The following is a 23726-nucleotide window of genomic DNA, read 5'->3' on the forward strand; positions in this document are numbered from 1 at the left end:
CTCTTCTGGTGCATTAGTGGCATTGAACTGCAGTCTGTTAACACAACTGCAGTGCACGGCACTGCAGCATATGGATTTTTCTAAAAGTATCTGTAAGCCTGGGCTTCCCAAGAACAATGATAACAGAGCTTAACCTAGACAGAGTTGGTCCTCTCTTCTGGGGAGGCATTTTGCATGCTACCCAGAACCAGTATGCTGCCTTTGGGCCTGTGGTTTTGCTGGTCATGTGTAAGCTATTGATGAGGAATAACCTTAGTTTTTGTCGTGAGTGGGTACTAATAAGTAGACATATGTCGGATTCATGTACAGACTAAAATGAAGCTGGAAGATACGTCCTGGCAGGGACACACTGAGGTGATCCTTCTTCCAAGCGAACTTACACATCCCAAGTAGGTGGGGTAAAATGGGTTTTCTTAGTCCTGCTAAATATTGAGATGAGGCAGGCATTCCTGTTTAGGGTGATACTCGCTGGCTCCATATTCTAGCCAAGCAGTCTGTGCTCCTTAAGGACATTGTAGTGGTGAATGTTGAGTTGTTGTGTGTTGCTTTTAGGAAGACAGTAGCTCTTTCATGTCTTTTGAGAAGTTGGAAATGTTCAAAATGTACATAAGTATAAAACAAGGGACCAGTACTCTGAAAACTGAGGTCCAATAGGATGATTTAAGTTGACTGAAGTTTAGCACCTCAGAAATTTTGCAGATCTCAATCTAAAGGATTAGAAAGAACTGCTGAACAATCGAAAAATAGGTTAGTATATGGCATCTGCTGTTGAGAAATATCTTATGTGAAAAGCTGCCTTATGTGGCCAGTGATGTTGATGTGGATGTATGAAAGTTAATCTTGGCCTTTGTCACAGGGCTTCTGGCCAAATGCAAGAAACTGTTGGGCATCTGCACACATGCTGAATGGGTCCTTCAACTCTAGCTTCCTCACTTCTGAGGCATCCATAACATCCCTTCTTCAAACAACCTTGTCTGTTGTTGTGAAGGTTATGAACACCACAGGGAGTTTCAGGAGGACAAACAACCAAAAATGTTAGGAAGTATTATTGACTTTTCTCTAGGGAGTGAAAGTAAGTGATATTTTTAGGGATTTGTTGGGTGTCCTCCTGCCTTGTGATTTTATGACATGCTGAAGTATTCACATTAACATAACATATGAGATACAGAAAGTTGTACTATCCTGAGAACTTCTGTAGTGTATGCTGGTAATCCCTGCATTTAATTTAAAGTCTTTCCATTAGAACAGTAAATGCATGAGGGGTATTTTTATTTAGAAACTGCACAGCATTCTAGGTACAATTTCCTAAAATTTCCGCAGGTTCTATTTTTATTTTTATTTTAATGGAGTGGGAATGGAGAATGGAAATAGGATATTCTTAAGAAGATCATTACCCTGGCATTATTTGCTGTGTTTATGTATATGTTTAAATACGTTTATGGGTCATGATGCTGTGAAATGACCGTATCCTCCTGTTGCCACAAGAGGGCTGTGTTTTCCTAGAATTAGACTTAAGTAAAAAACAAATTCAAACACTGTTGTTTTGTTGTATTTATTTTGTTTGATTTCTTTAAATCACTCACCAGAGTATTAAAGTGTCCATGAATATAAAGTTTCTGGTAGGATATGTAGCATGCAAGGAGGTATGATAAGCTGGATGCTGTAAGTAGAGCAGAATGAATTAGTTCTCACTGGGGAGGGTCATGAACCTTTTTTGGGACTATGCCTGTGGAATGTGTTAGGCACATGCAGAGTTAGTGTAATGCTGTGTTCTGGAAGTTCAGATACAGTTTTCATGATGCTCTTCAAGGAGGACTTGATCCCAGACGTGGAAAATAAGACACTTGCACAGTATTTGCAGTATTCTGGGTGTCAGCTTCCCTACAGCCCTTCTTCAGCTCTTGGATCTCCTTTCATTCCTCAAGGATCATGTTGCAGGTCATGTGCAGTACTTTAAAAAGCATTGTGTGTTAGTGTGCTGGAACAATAGAAATAAACACTGGCCTTACAGAAGATACAGCTCAGTTCTTCCTTTAGTAAGAGGAAAAAAATTGAAACTCAATGAATCATTTGTAAACACATGTTTGCAAAATCCTTTCTTATGTTTTTGCATATTCTGTATGTGAACTTTTTTTGTAGAATGATTTGAATCAAGTGCTACCGAGTTAAAGGGTCTCCGTACAAAAACAGTGACACTGATGTGGTTATTTGGTGCTGCTCAATAAGGCAGCCTTTACTATTAGTTATTATCCTTTTTGTTTATAGGTGGCATCTTTTATCAAACATCAGTAGTAGTAATTACATTACAGAGAAATATGTATTTCAAGGCAGGAAATAGCTACTTCCTGGTTACAAGATACTTTCTGTTATAAAATGGAACACAACTTTTTTTCAAGCTTTTTTTTTTCTAATTAGAAAACACATATAATTTCATTTTAGTATCTCTTATTCCATGGCACCTATTTTGGGGCACAATGTAGTCTAAATCTTTCCTTTGTTGAAGTATCATGGCAAAAATCTCAGTGGCTTTAATAGGTTTTTTTCCATGGTTTTTATTAAAAAGCAAAATTGATATGTAGGGAAACATCTGTGGTTGCTGTTTTTTGGTTCTGGCAGAGGTAAAATACCCTTTGTCAGGGATCGTGTTTCCTCTTCAGCCATTTGGTGTGATGTTACTACCAGATACTGGTTAAGTGTACTGAGACCATAGCAAGACAGGAAGGGACAATGCAGTTTTTTGAAGCTCAAACTGAGGTTTTTAAAGGCTCAGATTCTTAAGATAGTACGCTTTAATACAAACTCTGCATGGAAAGAATTGGTATTGATGTATTGAATGTTCATTTCTTGTTGAGATAAATATGTATTGTTCTTTGTTAGTCTTACACTTTTGTTTGTAATTCCAAATAAGTATAGCAAAGATGGAGAGTAAAATGGGCTGTTGCTTATAATTTCCAAACAAGAAATTATCCAGAAAGTCATGGATGAATTTCAGACAGCAGTCCTTTGTGCTGAAAGAAGGATCTTGCAGCTTGTGCATATCTTAAGCTAAAAAAATTAATGAAATAATTAAGATTGACTGGAATTAAGTATTGACTTTTATACTGTCTTTCTAAAAACTAGTTAACTATTTTATCTGGAAGCATGACCTTGCAAAGTGGTACGCAGCTGTTGGAGGTGTTGATTCCTTCCATCTCCCACTGGACTGAGTACCTCTGTGGGTTGTTTGGAGCACTGAGAAAGGGCCTTTAGTGCGTGTTGTTAGAAGGAAACAATGCAGCTACAAGAAACATTTCATTTGTATTGGAGATTGCACTGTACCTAGGCTGTTTTTCCTTTTTCTTTTCTGCTGGTGAAAGTAGAACATGTTGAATGCCTTGCCTGCTGTGAAGTACATGACACTAATATTCATGTGTATGTGTTGGAAAGGAGCTCCTTGACTCAGTTATCATAATACAATTTGGTTGTGTTTGTAAGAGTTTGGATAGTGCCTGACAAACAGAGCACTTGTTCGGCTATCTAAAATTCAAACTGTTGTAGGGTGTGTTTGCTTGTATTATTTCATGGTCTTGTTTTTGAAAACCGTTTTCCAACATTAACTATTCCAGTACGTGATCAGAGATTTGGATGGACAGTAATGAAACCTGTCATAGCTGCTAGCGTTGCACAGCACAAATCTTTATTCTTTCTTTTTCTTTGAGGTTTTTTTCACCCCTGTTTTCTTTTGTATGCATTTTCTTTATTACTATTTTTTTATTATCTTTGCTTTTCTAGGTCTGGGTGGGTTCAGTCACGGAAATAACTATTGATGACCTCTGTGCAGAAGACAAGGACTCCTCACCATCAGAACTGATATATTCCATCACTCCACCTAGCAATGGGCACTTGGCTCTGAAATCTTCTCCAAACAAGAGCATCCTTAGTTTTACCCAGGCTCATATAATTGAAGGGCAGCTGGTATTTGTGCACAATGGTATGTGGTTTCAAAAATACCACCTCTGTTACCAAAATAATTCTCCTGTTCAGTATATTTGTGTTTGTAATCCTTTGAAGATCTCTTTGTAATGTCACAAAAATCTCAGAGCACCAGTTATGTGATGCATGATCTCACAAACTAAACAGGAAAGGGCCTAATGACTGCTTAAATGCTTGCTCACCAAGAAACCTCGGTGTATTAGTGGTTCGGTTAGTCACAGTCTTCTTTCTGAAAGCAGGTTTGCAGTAGGGGAATGTTGCTGTGGCTTTCAGAGATGTGAAACCCTTTTTTTTTTTGACCATTGTCATTGAGAATCTCCTGAAACCCTTCTACTTGCTACAGCGCAGAGCAATTCATGGACCAACAGTGTCTCAGATACCTACCACAATGTAGTTCTGTGCCTGCGCAGCTCAGGGAAATGAAGTTATGGTTCATCTGGGTGATGTCAACCTGTCTTTCAGGCTGTGAAGGAATTTGGCTTTAAACACTGACTTTTTTCTGCCAGCAGTCAGAGTTAGAGGTCGGGTTATTTGTGCTGCTGCTGCAGAGAGAATGTGTAGGGAATAAAAAAGAAATCAGGGCAGCTTCACGCACCCTTGAGTGGCAGAGCGGGGAAGCCACAGGAATGAACATCCTGGTGGCGTTCCAGCCAGAGCAAGAGTTGGGGCTTTTACAGGGCGATAGCTTCTTTCCTCTTGCTCCAGGTCTGTTATTGTGTTACCTCAACTGAAAGAGGAAAGTAGGTGGTAAAGAAGGAAAAAAACCCTTTTGGAGAAGGAGATGGAAGAAGTACAGAATCCCAGAACCACAGAATGGTCAGGGTTGGAAGTGGCCTGTGGAGGTCATCTAGTCTAACCCCCCTGCTAGAGCAGGTTGCAAAGAGCCATGTCCAGGCAGGTTTTGAGTGTCTCCAGAGACCTTCTGGGAAACCTGTTCAAGTGCTGCGTCACCCTTAAAGTAAAAAATGTTCTTCCTCGTGTTCAAAAGGAATGTCGTGTGTTTCAGGTTGTGCCTGTTGTCCCTTGTCCTGTCTCTGGGAACTACTGAAAAGAGCCTGGCCCCTGTCTGTTGACACTTGTCCTTAAGATACTTGTAGACATTGATAAGATCCCCTCTCAGTCTTCTCCAGGCTAAGCAGGCCCAGGTCCCTCAGCCTTTCCTCAGAAGGGAGATGCTCCAGCCCCCTCACCATCTTCACAGCCCTTCACTGGACCCTCTCCAGTAGTTCCCTGTCTCTCTTGAACTGGGGAGCCCAGCACTGGACACAGCACTCCAGCTGCAGCCTCACCAGGGCAGAGCAGAGGGGAGGATCACCTCCCTCGACCTGCTGGCCACGCTCCTCCTGATCCCCCCAGGATCCCACTGGCCGCCTTGGCCACCAGGGCACACTGCTGGCTCATGGTCACCTTGCTGTGCTCCAGCACTCCCAGGCCCTTCTCCGCAGAGCTGCCTTCCAGCAGGTCAGCCCCAGCCTCTGCTGGTGCGTGGGGTTGTCCCTCCCCAGGTGCAGGACCCTACACTTGCCTCTGCTGAACTTCATCAGGTTCCTCCCCACCCAACTCTCCAGCCTGTCCAGGTCTCGCTGAATGGCAGCGCAGCCTGCTGGGGTATCAGCCCCTGCTCCCAGCTCTATATCATCAGCAAACCTGCCCAGGGGACACTCAGTCACTGATGAGTAAGTTGACCAGGACTGGACCCAGCACTGACCCCTGGGGAACACCACAAGCTACAGGCCTCCAGCCAGACTGTGCTGCTGATCACAATCTCTGAGCTCTGCTGTTCAGCCAGTTCTCCATCCACCTCACTGTCCACCCATCCAGCCCAGACTTCCTGAGCTTACCTATGAGGGTGTTACGGGAGACAGTGCCAAAAGCCTTGCTGAGGTCTCTTTCTTTCTTTCATTCGCTGCTCTCCCCTCATCCACCCAGCCAGTCATTCCATCATAGATGGCTGTCAGGTTGGTCAGGCATGATTTCCCCGTGGTGAATCCATGCTGGCTGTTCCTGATGACCTTCTTTTCCTCCACATGCTTTGATATGACCTCCAGGATGACCTGTTCCATCACCTTTCCAGGGATGGAGGTGAGGCTGGCCAACCTGTAGTTTCCCAGGTCCTCCTTGCCCTTTTTGAAGACTGGAGTGACATTTTTCCTCTAGTCCTCAGACATGTCTCCTGTCCTCCATGACCTTTCAAAGATGATGGAGAGTGGCTTAGCAATAACATCTGCCAGCTCCCTCAGCACTCCGGAGTGCATCCTATTGGGGCCCATGGATTTGTGGGTGTTAATAAGTGATCTCTAACATGATCCTCCTTAACCAAGGGAATGTCTTCCTTTTCCCAGATTTCCTCTCTTGCTTCCAGGGTCTGGGATTCCTGAGGGCTGGCCTTGGCAGTGGAGACTGAAGCAAAGAAGGCATTCAGTAACTCCACCTTCTCTGTGTCCTTCATCACCAGCGCTCCCACCTCATTCAGCAGCAGGCCAACATTTTCCCCAGTCATGCTTTTCCTGCTGAGGTACTTGAAGAAACCCTTCTTGTTGTCCTTGACCTCCCTCACCAGATTTAATTCCAAATGGACCTTATCCTTCCTTGTCACCTCCCTGTATGTTCTGTCCACATCCCTATATTCCTCCCAAATGGCCTGTCCATTTTTCCACATCCCATAAACTTCCTTCTTTGCCAGAACTCCTTGCTCATCCATGCAGGCCTCCTGCCCCTTTGCATGATTTCTTATTCACAGGGATGCACTGATCTTGGGCTTGGAGGAAGCGATGCTTGAATATTAGCCAGTGCTCTTGTACACCCCTACCTTCTAGGGCCCTAACCCATAGGATTTCTCTAAGCAGGTCCTTGAAGAGGCCAAAGTTAGCTCTCCTGAAGTCCAGGGTTGAAATCCTACTTGTTACCTTGCTGCCTCCACAGCACTTTCTTGCCAGCCCCGAGGCAGGCTGGAATTATTTCTCGTGCTCCCTTGGGTGCAGCAGTCATTCCAGATCTGTGCTGTGTCTTTATGAGGCTTGGTGCAGGTTAAAGTGCTCTGTCTTCCAATGCACTGTCTTGCAGAGTGCATATGCGTTGCTGAGATTGCTTTACAAGCAGCTGCTGGTGAGCTGTAAGTATCCTGCTCAAATAATTTAGTCAGGAAATAAAAGGTCAAGAGCATGGCAAAAGTGAGCCAAGCCGTTTAAATTGTTCCGAGAGAGACTTTGACTAAAAACCCTTATGGTGGTAGGATGGTGGTAGTCTCAATGTAATGAAATTAATCCAGTCTTGGGTTCCAGAAAGGGCACATGCACATCTGTAGTCTTAGGAAGTGAATCTTAATACAAGTAAGAAGAACAGCAATTTTCATTTTCCAGTGAGTGGGAGTGTGGGTTGTATAGTAAATCTGAAAAGTAGAATTGCTCAGGTCATGTGTCAGCTCTTGCAGCTGCTCTGGCTCTGCCATCTGCTCAGCCTCATGGCCTCTAGTGTTTAGGAAGTAGTTTGGACATTTTGCTTCTTTTCCTTTCTCAGTCTGTGGTTTTCTTTCCTCCTTCATCTTGGACTGTTGCTAGAATGTAGTTGTTACTTCCATCTTTTTGCTTCCAGCCTTGTCCTGGGGCCTTTCCTTATCTGATTGCTTTCATCCAGCATTTTACCCCTTTTTATCTTCAGCTGTTCTGACCATCATCTTGAGTTTTCTAGTGTGTGCTAGCTTCTTCGGCTCCTCCTGGGAAGTAACCTCACTTCATGTTCTCCACAGCTTGGTGTCTACCCTTCCTACTCACTCTAGCCCTTTCCCAAGGGGAAGAGCAGCATCTTCTTGGCGGAGGCAGCCCTTCCATATCCTGGCTGCTCCTTGTGGCACCACAGATCTTTTACATCTGTACATAGCAGTGACTCCCCTTCCTTGGGGTCCTTTGTATCGCCAAAGAAAGTACTACTGTACTTGGCTTTTATGCCTCTAACATTAGACCTCATTTCTCTTCATCTTTGTTTGGTCTTACATTGTGCTGCTTATTCTGTGCTGTGAGTTACAAATTTCTGTCTTTGTTCTCCTGTTTTCCCCTTAAATTTTGTGTTTGTTTCCTCTGTAGTCCCCAACTGTACTGTCACCAGCATAAATGCAGAAACAGGATATACATTCCCTTTTCCGTACTCCTCCTTCCGTGTGATAATTCCTTCTCTTTTCCACCCTTGCTTCACTCCAGGGTGCTCCCATCCCACTTTCACAGTATGAGGCTTGCCCTTAAATCCTGCCAGTGTTTTCCTTCGAGGGGTACTGAATTGAACTCTTGTTGGTTCTGAAGCCTCAGGGTCTTTTCAGTGCAGTGTTTGCAATCCTCTTTCTGGGTCCTTTTTATCACCTCTGATCAGGTATGCCTTTAGAATTTATTTGTGACAAAATAATATGTGCTCCACCCAAGCAGCGCTTCAGGATTTAATCTTGTTCCTGACTCTGCCAATGACAAAATGTCTGTATCAGTTGGGCAGTTGCCCTGCATTAGCCAAAAAACTGAAGTAAGGCTAAGTAAGCCTTTTTTTTTTTTTTTTTTCCCCAACCTGAGGTAAATAGTAGACTCCTCAATGCCTTTTTAAATGTGCAACTACTTGTGCATCTTCCGTCAGAGAATAGAAGCTTTTAAAATAAAACCAATATGACCTGATCTTCTAGAGCTGCCTCGGTGCCAGGCTGGATATAAGAGCATTGCCTAGGGGATTTAACTTTAATCTCAACCCACGTTCGATTCCTCTGATATGTTAATTTCTAATGAGGCAAGGAGTGCTGGTCTTTATATGAAAGTACATGGAATCCCTCTCACTTTCAGGATATATATTCATGTAGCAATTCTCATTGCTAAATTGGGCAAAGCAAGTAGAAGAGCAGTGATAACTGTTTGCAACAGTTAATGTTTCTATTTTTCATTCTCTCTTTTTACCTAGTTAAGCTGGGGAGCCTCTACTTAAAGCAGTAAGTCAGTACTGAGAGGTGGATTTTTACAGCAATCCACTCAGACTTGTGGAGATATTTTGCTATCGCTCATGCCAAAGTACATGCAGAACCTAAGATTAAAGAAAAAAATGTGCAAGTACACATAACCTCTGAAATAGTTTAAGCTGTGACAACATAACGCTGTTCAGCAAAGCTGAAGCAGAGTGAAGAGGTGAAGGAAATAACCTGAGAGTTGATTCAGTCTTTCAAACGTAAATGGAAATGAAAGAACATTCTACTTGTTTTTCTCACCAGATTCCTTCTTTGCCAAAATATGACTGCTTAAGTGCTCCTTAGGGTCACTCCTAAGATGGAAAAGGAATAGGAAATCTGGGTGTTGTTGTCTCCCCAAGTTTAACTTGGTTTTCAGCTCTACCAGGGTCAGTGAAGAAAGAATGTGCACCCTGCTGATTTACATCTAAGGGGTGTCTGGCCTTGAGTGTGAACAACAGCCAGTAGTTTTTCCTTGGGAAGGTGTTCTCTGCATTATTACTTTATTTAATTCTAATTAAGGTAAGAGGTACTGATCAAAAATTGCTTCAGGATGACTTTGGATATATTTCACTGTAGCCAGGAGAAAAAGGGGTCCATTGTATGTTTGTATGTCTTGGATGACAAATGGAATAAGACAAGAATAAATTTACATTTTTATTTTCTACAGGAGCGATGTCTGGAAGCTTCAACTTCCAGGTAACAGATGGTTTGAACTCTGCACCTCGACAGACTTTTAGCATCACAGCTCAGATGCTTGTCATTAGCCTTGAAGTGAACAAAGGCCTTGGAGTCTTTCCAGGTCTGTTTTTAAAGGTTATTGTGACTTTGTCTACTTGGAAGAATTACATAATATATAGTTATTTGTCAGATAGCTAGTTGGCTAAAGTAAAGAAAACTGTACCTAGGAACATCTCTCTGTCTTGATTTTCAAAAGAACAGTTATGTTTTCTCAAACAACATATGGCTTTATTGTTTTATAGTCTTTAATTTTTTTATATATGCATATGCTTGGAGTCATGGAAATTGGCAGTGAAATAAATAAGTGCAGTGTGACGATAACAGTGTCTGCCTAGACTCTGAACATTCCCCATTCAGATTTGTTTAAAACTCTATATTAATGTATTTAGAGGTGTCTTAGCTGGTTGTGATTTTGCCTGGTAAAAGCAAAAGTGAAGCTTGTGTCCATGGGATTCTGAATAGCACGCGTAAGTTTGCCAGACTGCTAGTTTGCTTTCTTATTGTTTGAGCTGAGTTACAGAGAGCAGGACAGACTCACTGATGAATCAGAAGAACTGAAAGCTTTGGTTTGTATTTGTGTGTTTCAAACTAGTTGGATCAGCAGCTGAGTATCTTCTTAATGAAATCCCAGTCCTGTAGGAGTTGATGTGTTAAGAGTCTCACCAGAGCCGTTTACTGCTTTGCATTGGCAAGAGTAATTCCTTATTGAGTTAGTAATCTAACATTAATTATAGGATTAAAGGTGAAATTAAGATTAGTCTTCTCTCAGCCATGTCTTGCATCACACTTCTGTTTGTGCTACCTTCTTTTTGGTCTAAACATGATCTGTACAGCCAGAGAGAGAATGAGAATTGGTAAAGCTTTATAGGTATTACATTGTACCTTAATTTATTAATTTGATACAGAAGGAGAAGACTTTAGCTTCTTAAACTTCCTGAATATAAGCAGCATAAACAAAGGCTTGCAACAAAAGCCACTTCAACACAGGCAACAAAAAATGAGATTGCAGTGGCATGATCTTCTACTTCAGTCAATATAAATGGGATTCACATAAATCCACTTACAGAGTTTATTAATCTGGGATTTTGGTGTGTAAGGTTGCCTCAGGCACAGGGGTTTACAGGAGTTCTATCTTAAGACAGAGATAATTGTAAGAAGAGTATGCCTGGTACTTCCATGGAGGGCAGAGTCTCCAGACTGTCAATCTGTTCTCTAGTTTGCAAAATAGAGTATTTCTTTCAGCACTGCAATCTGTATTCATCTAAGCCTAGAGTTTTTATTGAATTCTTGCTTACTTTGGGTTGGCAAAATTCCTTTTGGTGTTAGAATACTAGCTTTTTCACCCGTTCTCTTTATGATGCTTTTAAAAGATGTTCTGGAGCTGTATGGGTTTCAGCCGTACTTGCTTATCATGAAATTACTATTACAACAATGATGGTGCCAAATGGTTAATACACATAAAAACAATAGCCAGTGTCCTGTTATATTTTATAGCACTGGAGGAAAAGTTAATTTTGAGACAACTTGAACAATCTTCTCTTTAGAGAAGTAAAAATTGAATTTATCTTGAAGAATTTGGTATTTCTTCATGACTGGGTGTAAACTGTTCTCTTAAGCATATTGTTCTGCAATTTTATAAGAGCATATACTGCTGTTTTCTTCTGTGTTGGATATACCAGATTTGTTTATACAATTTATGGACTTTTTTTGTTCAACAGAAGCTTATTTTATTCAATGTGCTAAGTAAATTGACTACAAGATACATGAGTTTTTTCTTACACATGCTAGATACCTACCATGTGGAAATTTGCTGTCTTCAGGGAAGCAGTTACTCAAAGAATGAATGACCTGAGTAGCTCTTTGAGAAGAAGAGGCAGCCTGCCTTCTAGGTATTTGGAGGTAGAGCTGTTTAAGCAGTCCATAGATGAGATGATTCATAACTGTTCAACAGTGATAGGCAGAATACTCATGCCAAAGCACTTTCCAAATCTTAAATGTAGACAGTAAAAATTAACACCATAATTATTACATACCAGTGATGGCCTTATGCTGTTGCGTTTTACTTGTATGGATAAGCTTGGGCACAATCTACAGCACCCATCCTTGTTGTGTGTCTTCCTGCCCTATCTCTGCCTCTTTCTCCTGCGTTTGGGTGGGGTTGGTTTTGCAACAGCTCTGTTCCTGCCCGTGGGAGCAAGCAGACAGTGTGCGCGCTTCCCTTCCCTTTCCTTCACCTAGTCTGTGGCTGGCAAATAACCTTCTTCTTCTCCCTGTTGAGGTGCTGGACCAGAGCAGAACATCTGTGAGTGCTGGAAAAGGTTCTGATGTCTCAGGACAAAAGTGGGTGAAGGAGGAGGTTATGTTTGGGGAAGGATCCCATTTTACAGGAAAGCATGAGTGACTTTACTGTCTGTGGCCCAAGACTGTATTTCAGCCTGTGCTGTGAGGTCAAGTCTACTAGGAATAGACAGGGACTTTGTGGCCCCCGTGTCCCTGCACTGTGATGGTGGTGGTGTGGTAATCTGGTACACTTACGAAAAACTGGAGGGGTAACTTCCATTGCTACAGCGTGATCATATTTGACAGTTACTCCGTCTTACTCTGTTATAGCAATGAGACCTGATTTGCATAAGTAAGAGATTATTGAGAAATAACTGAGTTTGCAGATACACGCGGTCTGATTAGCTGTTGCTTTCAGTTCTATGTTCCTGACCACATCTGCTGTACACGCAACACAAGGTCATGCTTCCCTCTTTGTCACACAAAAAAGGGAAAAGAAGAGAGAGGAACAGAAGGGAGACTTCTTGAATTAGACAGAGTATGGGAGAATTTTACTAGACCTGAGGAACTGCTTCACTCTTCAGAGCAGTATGGACAGAGAGGCAGGGGAAAGCAGGCAGAGCCAGAAGTTCTCTTTTATTATAACTTTGTTTCAAAGTAGATAGGGTTTGAACCAGGGCGCAACTACACGTGAACAGGCAGAATCCTGGCATTACTAATGGCTTTGCAGAACATCCCCATTTTTCAGTTTCCTTACCATACTTTTCTTCTGAATATTGTAGCACGAACATTTATTTTGTGTTAATTTCTGTGTAAACATTATGCTTTATTGAATATGTATTGATAATTCAGACTTCAGGGATATATACAGCTAGTATCTGAAGTTATGTATTGCAACCTGTAAAAGCTTGTTGCTCAAGAAAGAAGGAAAATTTTAAAAATGAGGTAGAAGTGGGGATGGAGAATAGGATTATATGAATCTAGTGCTCCTCCAAGAGTATCATTAATCGTGAGATTTAGGTTACTGAGTGTGTACCATGAAACACTGCATCAAGAAGCCAAGTAAAAACTCTTTTTTCTTTTAGGAAATTACTAGGTTTGATTTTGTCACAGCTATGTCAAAAATAGTTTTGGTTTGACTAAATGCCAGAAGGATCTTTATAAATCTTTACAATATTTAAGCCAGACATTACTGGTGGTGTGGTGCTATGTATTAAAAGGATTTTGTTACCCCTTAGTCCCTGTCCATCTTAATAATACATTATTTCAGTTCAGGCCGTTATTTCTGCTGTGTGATGCTCCTCCTAGTTTGTTTAAACCAGTATTTATTTTTTAATTTCATTTAATGAAAATCATCTTTCATATCAATAAAGTGTGGTTCAAGCTTCTGGTAATAATTGATTTTAGTTTGTGTGTTCACTAGAAACTTTGCTGTGTTAAGGCTTCTTTCTGCCAAGTCACCCTGCCTTCTGTGGGCAACTGGGATTACCAAAAACATTAACAATGGTGACTTCAGCTGGAGTCTGAATTCAGTTCTAGACATGTAATATAGGAGCAGGGCTCTTTATACATGCTCTATTCCTTACCTTGGGTTGTTTTTGCAAAAGCTAGTATTTAGTGATTACATGTCCTGAAGAGAGCTGCATTTTTAAAATTTGTAAAACAAATGTGCATTCTACTGATGGGCTTTTTGATTGAAAAAGCTGTAGAAGAGTTGTAACTGGAAGATAACCAGAAAAAGAGGTAAATCTGCTGATCATGTAAAATGTTTTTAAAATGCTAAGTAGAATACCTAGATGAGAGGGTGGATTGTGCGTACAAAACGTAGCTTTTGGGAAAAATTGCTGTTGCAAATATATGTTATTACAATTGACATTTTTTAGGTTTCAGGAAACCTATTTCACGACACGATCTGAAAGCTGTAACCAATGATGTGACCAATGCAGGAAACAGAACTATAACTTTTATGATTGTAACTTCCCCAAAACTTGGAAGGCTGGTCAGAGTAAATTCTGATAATACTACTCAGGAAATCCTCAGTTTTACGCAGTCTATGGTAAGCATTTACTTTATAATAAATAGTTCAGGGGTAGATTGTTATTTCAAAGGGCATCTCAGTTGCTTGTTCTTTGTTGGATCCATTTATATCTGTTAAGTAAGCAGGCATATGTGATCCATCAGTGCATGTCACTAATTATCTGGCATCTAGTAATGAATGCAAGAGGAGCTTTTGTTCCCCTCTACTTGGATACTACAGGGCCTTGGCAATTTCCACTGTTCTGCTTGTAACTGTATTTTTCAAGAAGAGCTGTTCTGGTGCCATTAACCAGCAGTCCAAGGTTGGAAGCCGTTAGTTTTTGGCAGGAGTAGCCTTTTGCTCTATGAAAAGTCCAAGTATCAGACGCATTTCAGCTGTACGCAGCCCTCATGGGTGTCCCCAAGAGGACTTTTATTGACTTGACTGGCTGTGATATTAAGTGTTTAAATAATCTTAACTGTGATACAGGGTCTCATACTTGAATGACTAAAACATGGCAGCTCATGTAACTTGATGGAAAACATTCTTTTGCATCTGAAAAGAAATTACTTACGTCTGTATGCAGAATCTGAACACAACTGTGTGCACTGCATGCACTAAGTTATTCTCAGAAAATCTAAGCAGGGGAGATAAAAGGAGCTCAATCTTTTGACTTCGCTGGAGGAAAAATTAAGAGATAATTTGGTCTTGATATATGTTTACAGATTTTAAAAGTGGCAGTTTGATTTAGTGTGTGAAGGAATGAGAAAATTTATTGACCAAAAATAAAAACTTGACCAATAAAACCTGGAAAAAAGATTGACATTTTTATTAGTTGTCCTCAGATTTTGAAACAACCTGACCAAGGACTGTGGTGGGGTGAATCTTCACTTGAACTTTATAAATCAAGATGAACACAGAATATATAATCATAAAACTGTGTTCTAATCCTATTATGGTATTGGTTTTGTTGCAATAGTTGCTGTGTTTTGCCTTGCATTATGAAGGAGATGAACTGTTTAATGATACTGTTCCCTTCTGTTTCTAAAATATGTGATTTTTATGAGCATTAGATGAAACAGTTAAGCATGTCAGACAGAAAATCTTTCAGCTAAGGTTTTGAAGTGTTACTCTTTTTGCTATGGATATGATCTTTACATACGTTTATCAGACAGTGCCATGTCAGAACATGCTGCGTATTCTCTATAGCTTCAGTTCTTACTAATGTATAGCTAACTTTCCTTTGAACTTTGTAAATTGTGTAAGAATTTGAGCTGTAATAACATGTATGCCTTTCTTCTCTGTCAGAAGCATTTGTATTGGCCATTTTCACTTCAAACAATAGAGCTAAGTGACTTACTGCAGGTAGAATTAAAGTATTCTAACCAGCTTGCTATTTATTGTGGTAGAGAATGGAGAGAAAAGAGATACTAAAGAAACTTTCATGGTCTAGCCTGTTGTAGCCATGTGAAGTTAAGTATCAGTGAGAAAATGGCGTTGATATTGTAAACACTGTATATTCCTCATATAATGGAAAATACGATATTAAATTTCTGTTTGTTATTAGGAAGATTGTAAACCTGATTTTAATTGAAAATATTTTGCATTAGTTTAGTTCTATGGGTTTTCATTGATTTCATTCTGTGTTATGGAACCTGAAATTTCACTTCTGTAAAGTTCTGTGCAGCTAGCTTATAAAAGCAGTTGGCAGTTTTGGTATGGTTCTGAACTCTTCCCTATTCCCTGTGGTTTATTGCTTTGTTGCTAAAGAAAAAAAGGAAAAAAAAAAAAAAAGAATTGAAATCACTATTGCTTTCATTCCAAGAAATTTTTTTCATGGACAGTTGTTGTTCAGCCAATACAAGAAAATTAGTTGCATATTAAACACACTTGAATAACCCAGTAGGTTTTGACATTATTTTTTTTTTTCTCTGCCAGTAATTTCTATAGTATTTTAGAAGTATTTTCATCTTGCAGCAAGCCACAGCTTCTTCATTATAGTTGAAGTAATTACAGAGGTAAACAAAGAAATCCTCACCAATTCCATTGTCTTCTCAGCCCAGATATTAGCATGGGTTTGCAATTGAAAAAAAATAAATAACCCTATTAAGATTGATACTAAATGCCATTGAATATAAGGGTGCATATTGTGCCTGTTCTTGTTACAAAAATTTTCTTACTCCAAACTGAGGTCCTAGAGGCATGCTTTGGAAAGTTATCTTGAACCAACATATCCTTTTAATATCAGTTTTGTTTGTTTTGTCCTACAATAGCCGTTAAGAATTAAATCAATATAGGGAAGGCATAAACCTGGAGATGTGCATATGAGATTTTACAACATCAGTCTGAATGTTTTATATAATAAGATGCGATGGTTTTGAGGCTGCTGAGAAAACCAACCCTGAAAGCCCTGTTTCCCTGTTGATCTCAACAGGGGCTCTTGCAGTAATTTCAGGATTAACACTCTGTAGTCTCAGCTCAGATTCTATACTGCTAAAATGATTCATCTGTGATAGAAGCAGGGGCTTTTTTGTTTTCTTTTTTTCACGCTTCCAAGTATATGTGATAGGAATGTGTGCTAATGAGTTCCTCCAGGGTGTTTGCATATTCTGTAGAGTACGTTACAAACAGTAAACTTAGAACCAGCACCATCTCAGACAGGGATCTCTCTGGCAATTAAAAACAAACACATGCAAGCCAGGTAAGTAGTTGCCTGGGACCTTGCCAAGGATTTAATAGATATAGCTGTCTTCTCTCCAGGCCACTGAATGACAGGCAGAGCAGACACCAAATTTACTGGATGAGATTCAAGTCCTCTTGACTTGCAGTTATTAGAAATCCTGTTGCAGTTTCAATGTATTATGATCAATGTATTGATCTTAAAAGTTTGGCTGTTTCAACTGATGAGAATCCCAGTCTGAAAACTGCCTTTTGCTTTGGAGCCTAAAGAGATAAATGGTTGTATATTGTATAAGCATGTGTTTTTCTGATGATTTACTGCAGTATTTTGCAGTACTTTGAAGTTTACATTCTCGTGGTGGGACTGATAGGATTCTCTTGAGTATGATGACCTGCAAGGTCAGTAAAGGCAGGTATAGGACAAGCCAGGTTCCCTCCTGTCTCGTAGGAATCCCTTTCTTGCTGTGAGGTAGAAATTTTCCACTAAGGAACTCCATCAGCAATTTGGTTGTAAATGGGAGTATATTTCAATGGTCATTGCACCTCTTTCTGATTTCTGTAGTCTCTTACCAAGTATCTGTTGACATTCAACATGAAACACCTGCATCAAAGTCCTTGTCAAGCCTTCAGGCTTTCATATGCTTTTTCAGGACAGTGAGGCCCACTGGTATCCTTATAATGAAAAGTGATAGAATGAGAGCAGATGTCCTCAAGTTGCACCAGGGGAGGTTTAGATTGGATATTAGGAAAGAATTCTTTACCAAAAGGGTGGTCAGGCAGTGGAACAGGCTGCCCAGGGAAGTGGTTGAGTCACCATCCCTGGAGGTATTTAAAAGACGTGTAAATGTGGTGCTTAGGGCCATGGTTTAGCGTTGGACTTGGCAGTATTAGGTTAATGGTCTGACTTGATGATCTTAAAGGTCTTTTCCAACCCGAATGATTCTATGATTCTATATACTGTGCATGGACTAAGGAACAAAGGCCTCTCTTGAACAATGTTCTTAAGATATTTTCTTTTCTTCTATCCCCATACTTCTGTGTTTAAAATTATTCTCCTGTTATACTTGTGGCTTTTCTTTACCTGAAACAGGTGGATGAAGGTGTGGTCATGTATGAGCACTTACATGCCGAGACAGCTGATTGGAGTACAGAAGATTTCTTTACATTTACTGTCTCCTCTCCACCATCAGCTCTGGACCTCCAGGTGTTCCATATTGTCATTTCATATGAAATTACCCGGCATGATGGGAACAGTCGTCTTCTGGCAAATACAGGTAAAGATGCCATACTGTTTGGTCTCCAAATTGTTTCTGGTCTGTCAAGATTCCAGTGAACAAATGTGAAAAAACAAAGGCTACTTTCTCTTCAGTGTAACATATGATGAGAATACTTATGTCACAGTGTATAGTGTAGATAGCAGCTTGGAAAACTGCATCACTACATCTTTAAAAATGAGATGAGCTACCTATGTTTGACCCTTCTTACTGCTGTAGTGAGTATTCTTCATTTTGCTGTAACGGTAGATGAAAACAATGTCAGAAGCTATAAGATACTGATATTTCTTTAATTTGAATGTATGTGTTAGTAGAAAGTCTTGTCTCAGTATATGACTTTATTTTAAAAACAGTGGTAATATATTTTTAGCCATGACATGTGGAAATCTAGGATACCATGAAGGAAAAACTTTTCTGAGCATCAGTGTTTGATTTCTAATTTCTGAAACAGTGCATCTATAGTTGATTTCTAAGATTCCCTTTTCCTTTCTGCTAGGTGCCATAGTCCAGGAAGGAGATAGAGTGTTAATCAACAAAACAAATTTAGATGCTTCAAATCTATTGATTAAGCTACCTGAGATACAGCGCTCCATGTATGAAGTTTGGTATCAAGTTGTATCTTTACCCCAACATGGCATGATTTTTGTTGGAGAAAGAAATGTCACCGAAGAAAAACCTAAATTCTCCCAGTACATACTGAACAAATTTGGAATCGTGTACGTACATGATGATTCTGAGTCGCGTTATGACAATTTCACTTTTGCTGTTTGGTTAAACCTGAAGAGCAAGCCTGCAACAAAGCCCCATAGCGAAGTTTTAGAGGAGATGTTTAATATCACTGTTGTTCCAGTGAATGACCAAGCTCCAGAACTGAAGACTAAAGGGCTGCACTTGAAAGTCCTGCAGGGAGATGTGTCAGTGCTGGGGTCAGAGAGTCTGAAAGTTGAAGACCTAGATAATGCCCCAGCCGAGCTCAAATACACCATTGTTAGCAACCCAAATAATGGTTATTTAGCAATGAAAAGCAATCTCACTGTCTCTATAAAGGATTTCACACAAGCTGATGTTGACAGTGGTAAAGTTTGGTTTGTACAGGATGGAAGTTCATCTTCTGGGGTGTTTTATTTCAGCGTGAGTGATGGTAAACATCGCCCTTTATACAAACTATTCAGTCTTGAAGTCATACCAGTTGCTCTTGTCCTGGTCAACCTTACCGATGTTGCACTTCTGCAGGGCCACACATCTGTCACTATTACTAATGTTCAGCTTTCAGCTGTCACAAATGGAAAAAGCACTAATATCATGTATGAAATAACTCAGCCACTCAAATATGGGCACCTGATGATTGGAAATGAACAGGTTACTAAATTTGAGCAGGCAGATTTGTACTCAGGAAGGCTGTCTTACCACCTGACAAATCTCGCTGCGTCCAAAGAAGTACTGGAGTTTATGCTTTTCACCGCAGAAGGTAATCTAACAGGGCAAGTGCTGAACATCACAGTGAAGCCTTTAATACGAGTTGTACCTGACATGCAGATTTCAAATCAAGCAGCTTATAAATTCAGAAGCAGTGACCTGGATGCTTCTGAGCTAGCTAATTTGACAAATAGTAATCCTAGATTTGAAGTATTAGTGCCCCCTTCTCATGGAAGGATTGTAAAGAAAAGGTTTGTGAGTGATGCAGTGTTCGAAGACACTCAGACATTCACCCAGGCTGACATTGACAGTGGTGTTGTGCTTCTAGACGTAGATACAAATATGACAGGCACTGATGTGTTAAATGACTCATTCACTTTTATACTCAGGGCAGATGCTGTGCAGCCTGCTGTTGGACATTTTCGGTACTCTATTGTGCCACACAGTCGTTTACTTGTGCAAGATTTTACAACCGAAGTGCCTTTCCTAATGAGCACAACCACTTTAAAGATCCACACTACCTCAAAGGACGAGGCACCAGGCTTCTCTCAGAATGAAGAGCTCACAGTAGCACCGCAGAAGACAGAACCAACCATGGGGTCAGGGCAGAATCACTGGGGAAATCTACATGAGGAAGGTCCATTGCTAAGTCTGGCAATGGGAACAAGTGGATCTGTGGGGACTAAGACCACAACCCAGGTTAATGCCAGGAGTCCCAGAGAGCAGGCAGGTGAGAGCAGCAAGCCTTGGTACGTCATTATTCCCTTGGTCCTGGTGTCTGTGCTACTCACTGTTGCTGTTACTTCTGTGTGCATTCTGCTAATGTGCCAGAAGAAGATGACAAAACCACTTGTCAAAAGCCAAGCAGATGCAGCTCTCGGTAGTCCAGATCAATGCCTGGAACAGAGCTTGACTGTACCTAGCGTTACAGTGACTCCTCTACCGAAGGGGGCTGAACAAAGTACAGCCTCAGCGTTCGTGTCAGTAAGACACGAACAGCTGCTTTCTGCAGTGGTTTCTCCAACTGTAGAACGGTCTCTGCAAAACAGCTGGTTAAACCTTGATCCTGAGATGATCCAGTATTGTCGAAAAACAAACCCAACTCTGAAGCACAATCAATACTGGGTGTAGTTATGGCCAATTTTGGTCACGCTAATTGATGTAATATGGCAAAGAGAGTATACGTTGTTGACATATGATTTGTTTTTTATTACACTTATTTATTATAGGTCAAATCATACACTGTTTGATAGATTAATACACATAAATTGTGACATAATAAAAATCTTGCTGATTATGGTGGCCATAAAAAAGGATTTCCATTTGGTACTTAAGCAAAACTCCCACGTAATTGCATGCAAGATTTGACCCCATAGATTTTGAGTGTGCCCTGTGTATGCAGTACTTTTTATTTCCCATGATGGGTAAAACAGAATGTTCTGTCATGGATTATATATTTTTAATATAATCACTTTTTTTGAAGAACAAAGTTTTCTGTAATGGTCTTGTATTTTTTTCCTGAACCACCCCTTCTATGTGAAGAACTTTCAACTGTTTCTATGAAGTAATTGCCAAGGTGCTAGTGTCAATAATGTCATTTTGACCCGAAGGCTGTTCGGAGGCTGGTACTAAAAAAACAAAGCTGTGATTATTTTGTCAGGTTTTCATCCAGGTGGCTGAGCTGGAAATCTACAGTTCAGCTCAGCAACAATAGTACAGCAATGACAGTATAAAATGATTCTGGTAAAATACTGTTGCTGCAAGACATTTGTTCTTTTGTTTATCTTATTCCTCATTTGATACTGAACTCTAGCCTTTAACGTCTGCAGATAAAATACATCCATGACCTCTAATCCACGTGGCAAAAACTGTAATTCTGCCAGTTAGCCTGTCTGCTGAATTATCTTTAGGCTTAGGTTATGTCTGGAAGTGTATATCAAAATTTCCTGCTCCTGACAAAGGGCTAAATTCTGCCTTCAGCAGACCAAACACAACTCTCTGGACTTGGGATGTTCAAGGAGATGGCAGTAGAATCAAGCATTCTGCTGCATACTGCTGTGTGTTGTGGAGCTACTGACAAACTGCTTCTGAAGTTTCACGACTTGCCCTTCGTCTCCCAGAGTACGGAACACATGTACCTTACACGCTATGACAAGTACTACCTACTCTAATTTTACTCTGGTGGTAAATTGTGCAATAATTTCCTTGCAAAGGGTATGCATTTTTGTACTTTTGGAAAACCAAGCTCAATAGTGATGAGCAGTCTCTGGTTAAGGTCCAGTCTTTCTTCCACTGAGGACCACAGCTATTGACTTCATAGAATGAACTAACTTCAAGTGTAGTGATCTTAACCAGTCTCTTACTAACCACTGAACTTCTCATCTTTTTTTGTACTTTTGTATTGTTACAGATTCCAGTTAGCTTCTCTGTAAAAACACCATGGTCAGTGTAAGGATGCAGTCTCAGCACTGCACTCAGTTAACACTGAAATATGTTTTTTGTTTGAGCCTAGGTACTGCATTTTTTACTTTTATAGAATGGATGTATGGCCTCAACATCCTTGGTGCTATTCATTTCACACTACTTTGTTTTGGATTTTTTTTTTTGTTGTTATTGATGATGACTGTCTGTGTTCCTGTCATTTATATATTTCAATGATGGGAAATTTTCACTAGTGAGGAGGGCCACACTACGTCTCTGTTTACTGCTGTGTTCTGGGAACTAAACGCCGGAGCAGTGGAGGAAGTCTTTCTCATCTTTGTGACCTCTGCCATGGTCAGCTGCGATTGTGGTGCGTTTTGAGGCAATGCATTTTTCAGAGTACACTTCAAGGAGAGCAGTCTGTGTCACTGGAAAATGTGCAAGTCACATCTTCAGCTAGTCAAGCTGGTGATCACTAGAGACTAGAGATTTGAACCCTTTATATGCTCAAAGTAAAATGTATTTGAACCCTGATACACAGTTTTTATTTCTCTGTCGTTTCCATTTTTCCCTGATGCCATCATGAGCAAGTTTGAATTCCAAGCAGTGCAGTCAGTGTAAAAGGCTGGGATGTTCAGGTGTCCCAGGTGGACTGGTACAGATCTGCATTGTTTTTAGAAACTCTTAGCCAGAGAGGTGGTGCAGCCAGCCATTGCAGGGACACCCTGGCATCGTTTGTGGAGGTGCAGCTCTATGTCTCTTGCCATTTCCTGAGACCTCTTCTACTAACACCAAGGAGACAGCAGCTTCCTCCAGATCCCAGCTGTCAGCTGCCGCCTGCCTCCAATGCCTTCTAGCCTGTAGCAGGAACCTGGTCCCTTTACACTTCCTCCAAGGTCTCATCCAAGGAGGAAAGAATTATAATTCCAGCAGTTTCCTGACACTTAAAGGAGCCTGTCTTGCAATTCCCTACCACTGAGACCTTCCTCTCAACAGCAAAAGAGGCATCGTTCTCCAGTACTTACTGGGAGGTGAAGCGTTATGCCTCCAATTTGGTACCAAAATATTGCAGTGCTGAAATCTGCTGGAGTCCAGTGACAAAATCCACGCTGTGGGCCTGTGACAGGCTGAACAGAAATATGGAAGTGAAATGTGTTTGCAAATGTATTGCAAAGACAGATGTGCCCAAAGTTGTGGTGCTCTATGTGCAGTGGTGATGGAACACAGGGCTACTGTAGTGCTGGCAATGGTGAAAAATGAGACACAGGAGCAACTGAGTCATAAAAACAGCAATGCAATTAGAACTCCACGATTGAATGGGCTTTCCTGAGTTTCTGCATTTGCATGGTCTGACAAAGAAATCATACATGAAAAATGTAGAAGTGTGGTAGAATTTGTGCTGGCTGTTTTGGCTTCAGCATAATGGGCTGAACTCTTGCTCTCTGTTTCCAAAATGCTTGTGGCTGACAATAGATGTCCATTTCCAGTAGGTCAGGCATTATGGAATTGTATTTTGAGCATTGGGCTGAATTTGTAAAGCATTGAGGGTTTTTTTTTTGGTGTTTTGGGTTTGTGGGTTTTTAGGTTTGGTATTTTTTTTTTATATATATATATATAAACAGCCCAGATGCCTAATTCATCAGTGAAATGTGCCAGCATTCAGTTTTCTCCCTAGTGATAACAAGCATAAGAAATGCCTGCCATATTATGGAATGTTTTTAATGAGAACTTTATATGGATATAAGTATATGTGTCAGTGATTACCAGGTTTCATATAAAATACAGAGGTAATATTGTAACTGATAACTATGTATGGATTTTGCTTTAATCTCCTGATTACCTGCCCTGCATCCCCAGTCAAAACAAAAATAAATCTGGTTGCATTTGTGTATGCTTTCCCTGTGGACAATACAGAATAGTTTCTGGCAGAGGACAGTTCATCTTGGTCCTACAGAGATAC

At 40.5% G+C, this 23726-nt stretch overlaps 1 protein-coding gene across 1 annotated transcript in view; it reads left to right on the top strand.

The window, feature by feature from the left end:
* Window positions 1-23364, top strand: part of LOC121081436 (chondroitin sulfate proteoglycan 4-like) — a 43831-nt gene extending 20467 nt beyond the window's left edge. Inside the window, 5 exon segments of the mRNA XM_040580463.1 lie at window positions 3772-3970; window positions 9609-9740; window positions 13843-14015; window positions 17746-17929; window positions 18426-23364. Of these exon segments, the coding sequence (XP_040436397.1) occupies window positions 3772-3970; window positions 9609-9740; window positions 13843-14015; window positions 17746-17929; window positions 18426-20476 (2739 nt within the window). The 3' untranslated portion in view covers window positions 20477-23364.
* The last annotated feature ends 362 nt before the right edge of the window (window positions 23365-23726 follow it).

This window comes from Falco naumanni, chromosome Z (assembly GCF_017639655.2).
Source record: "Falco naumanni isolate bFalNau1 chromosome Z, bFalNau1.pat, whole genome shotgun sequence".
NCBI lineage: Eukaryota > Metazoa > Chordata > Aves > Falconiformes > Falconidae > Falco > Falco naumanni.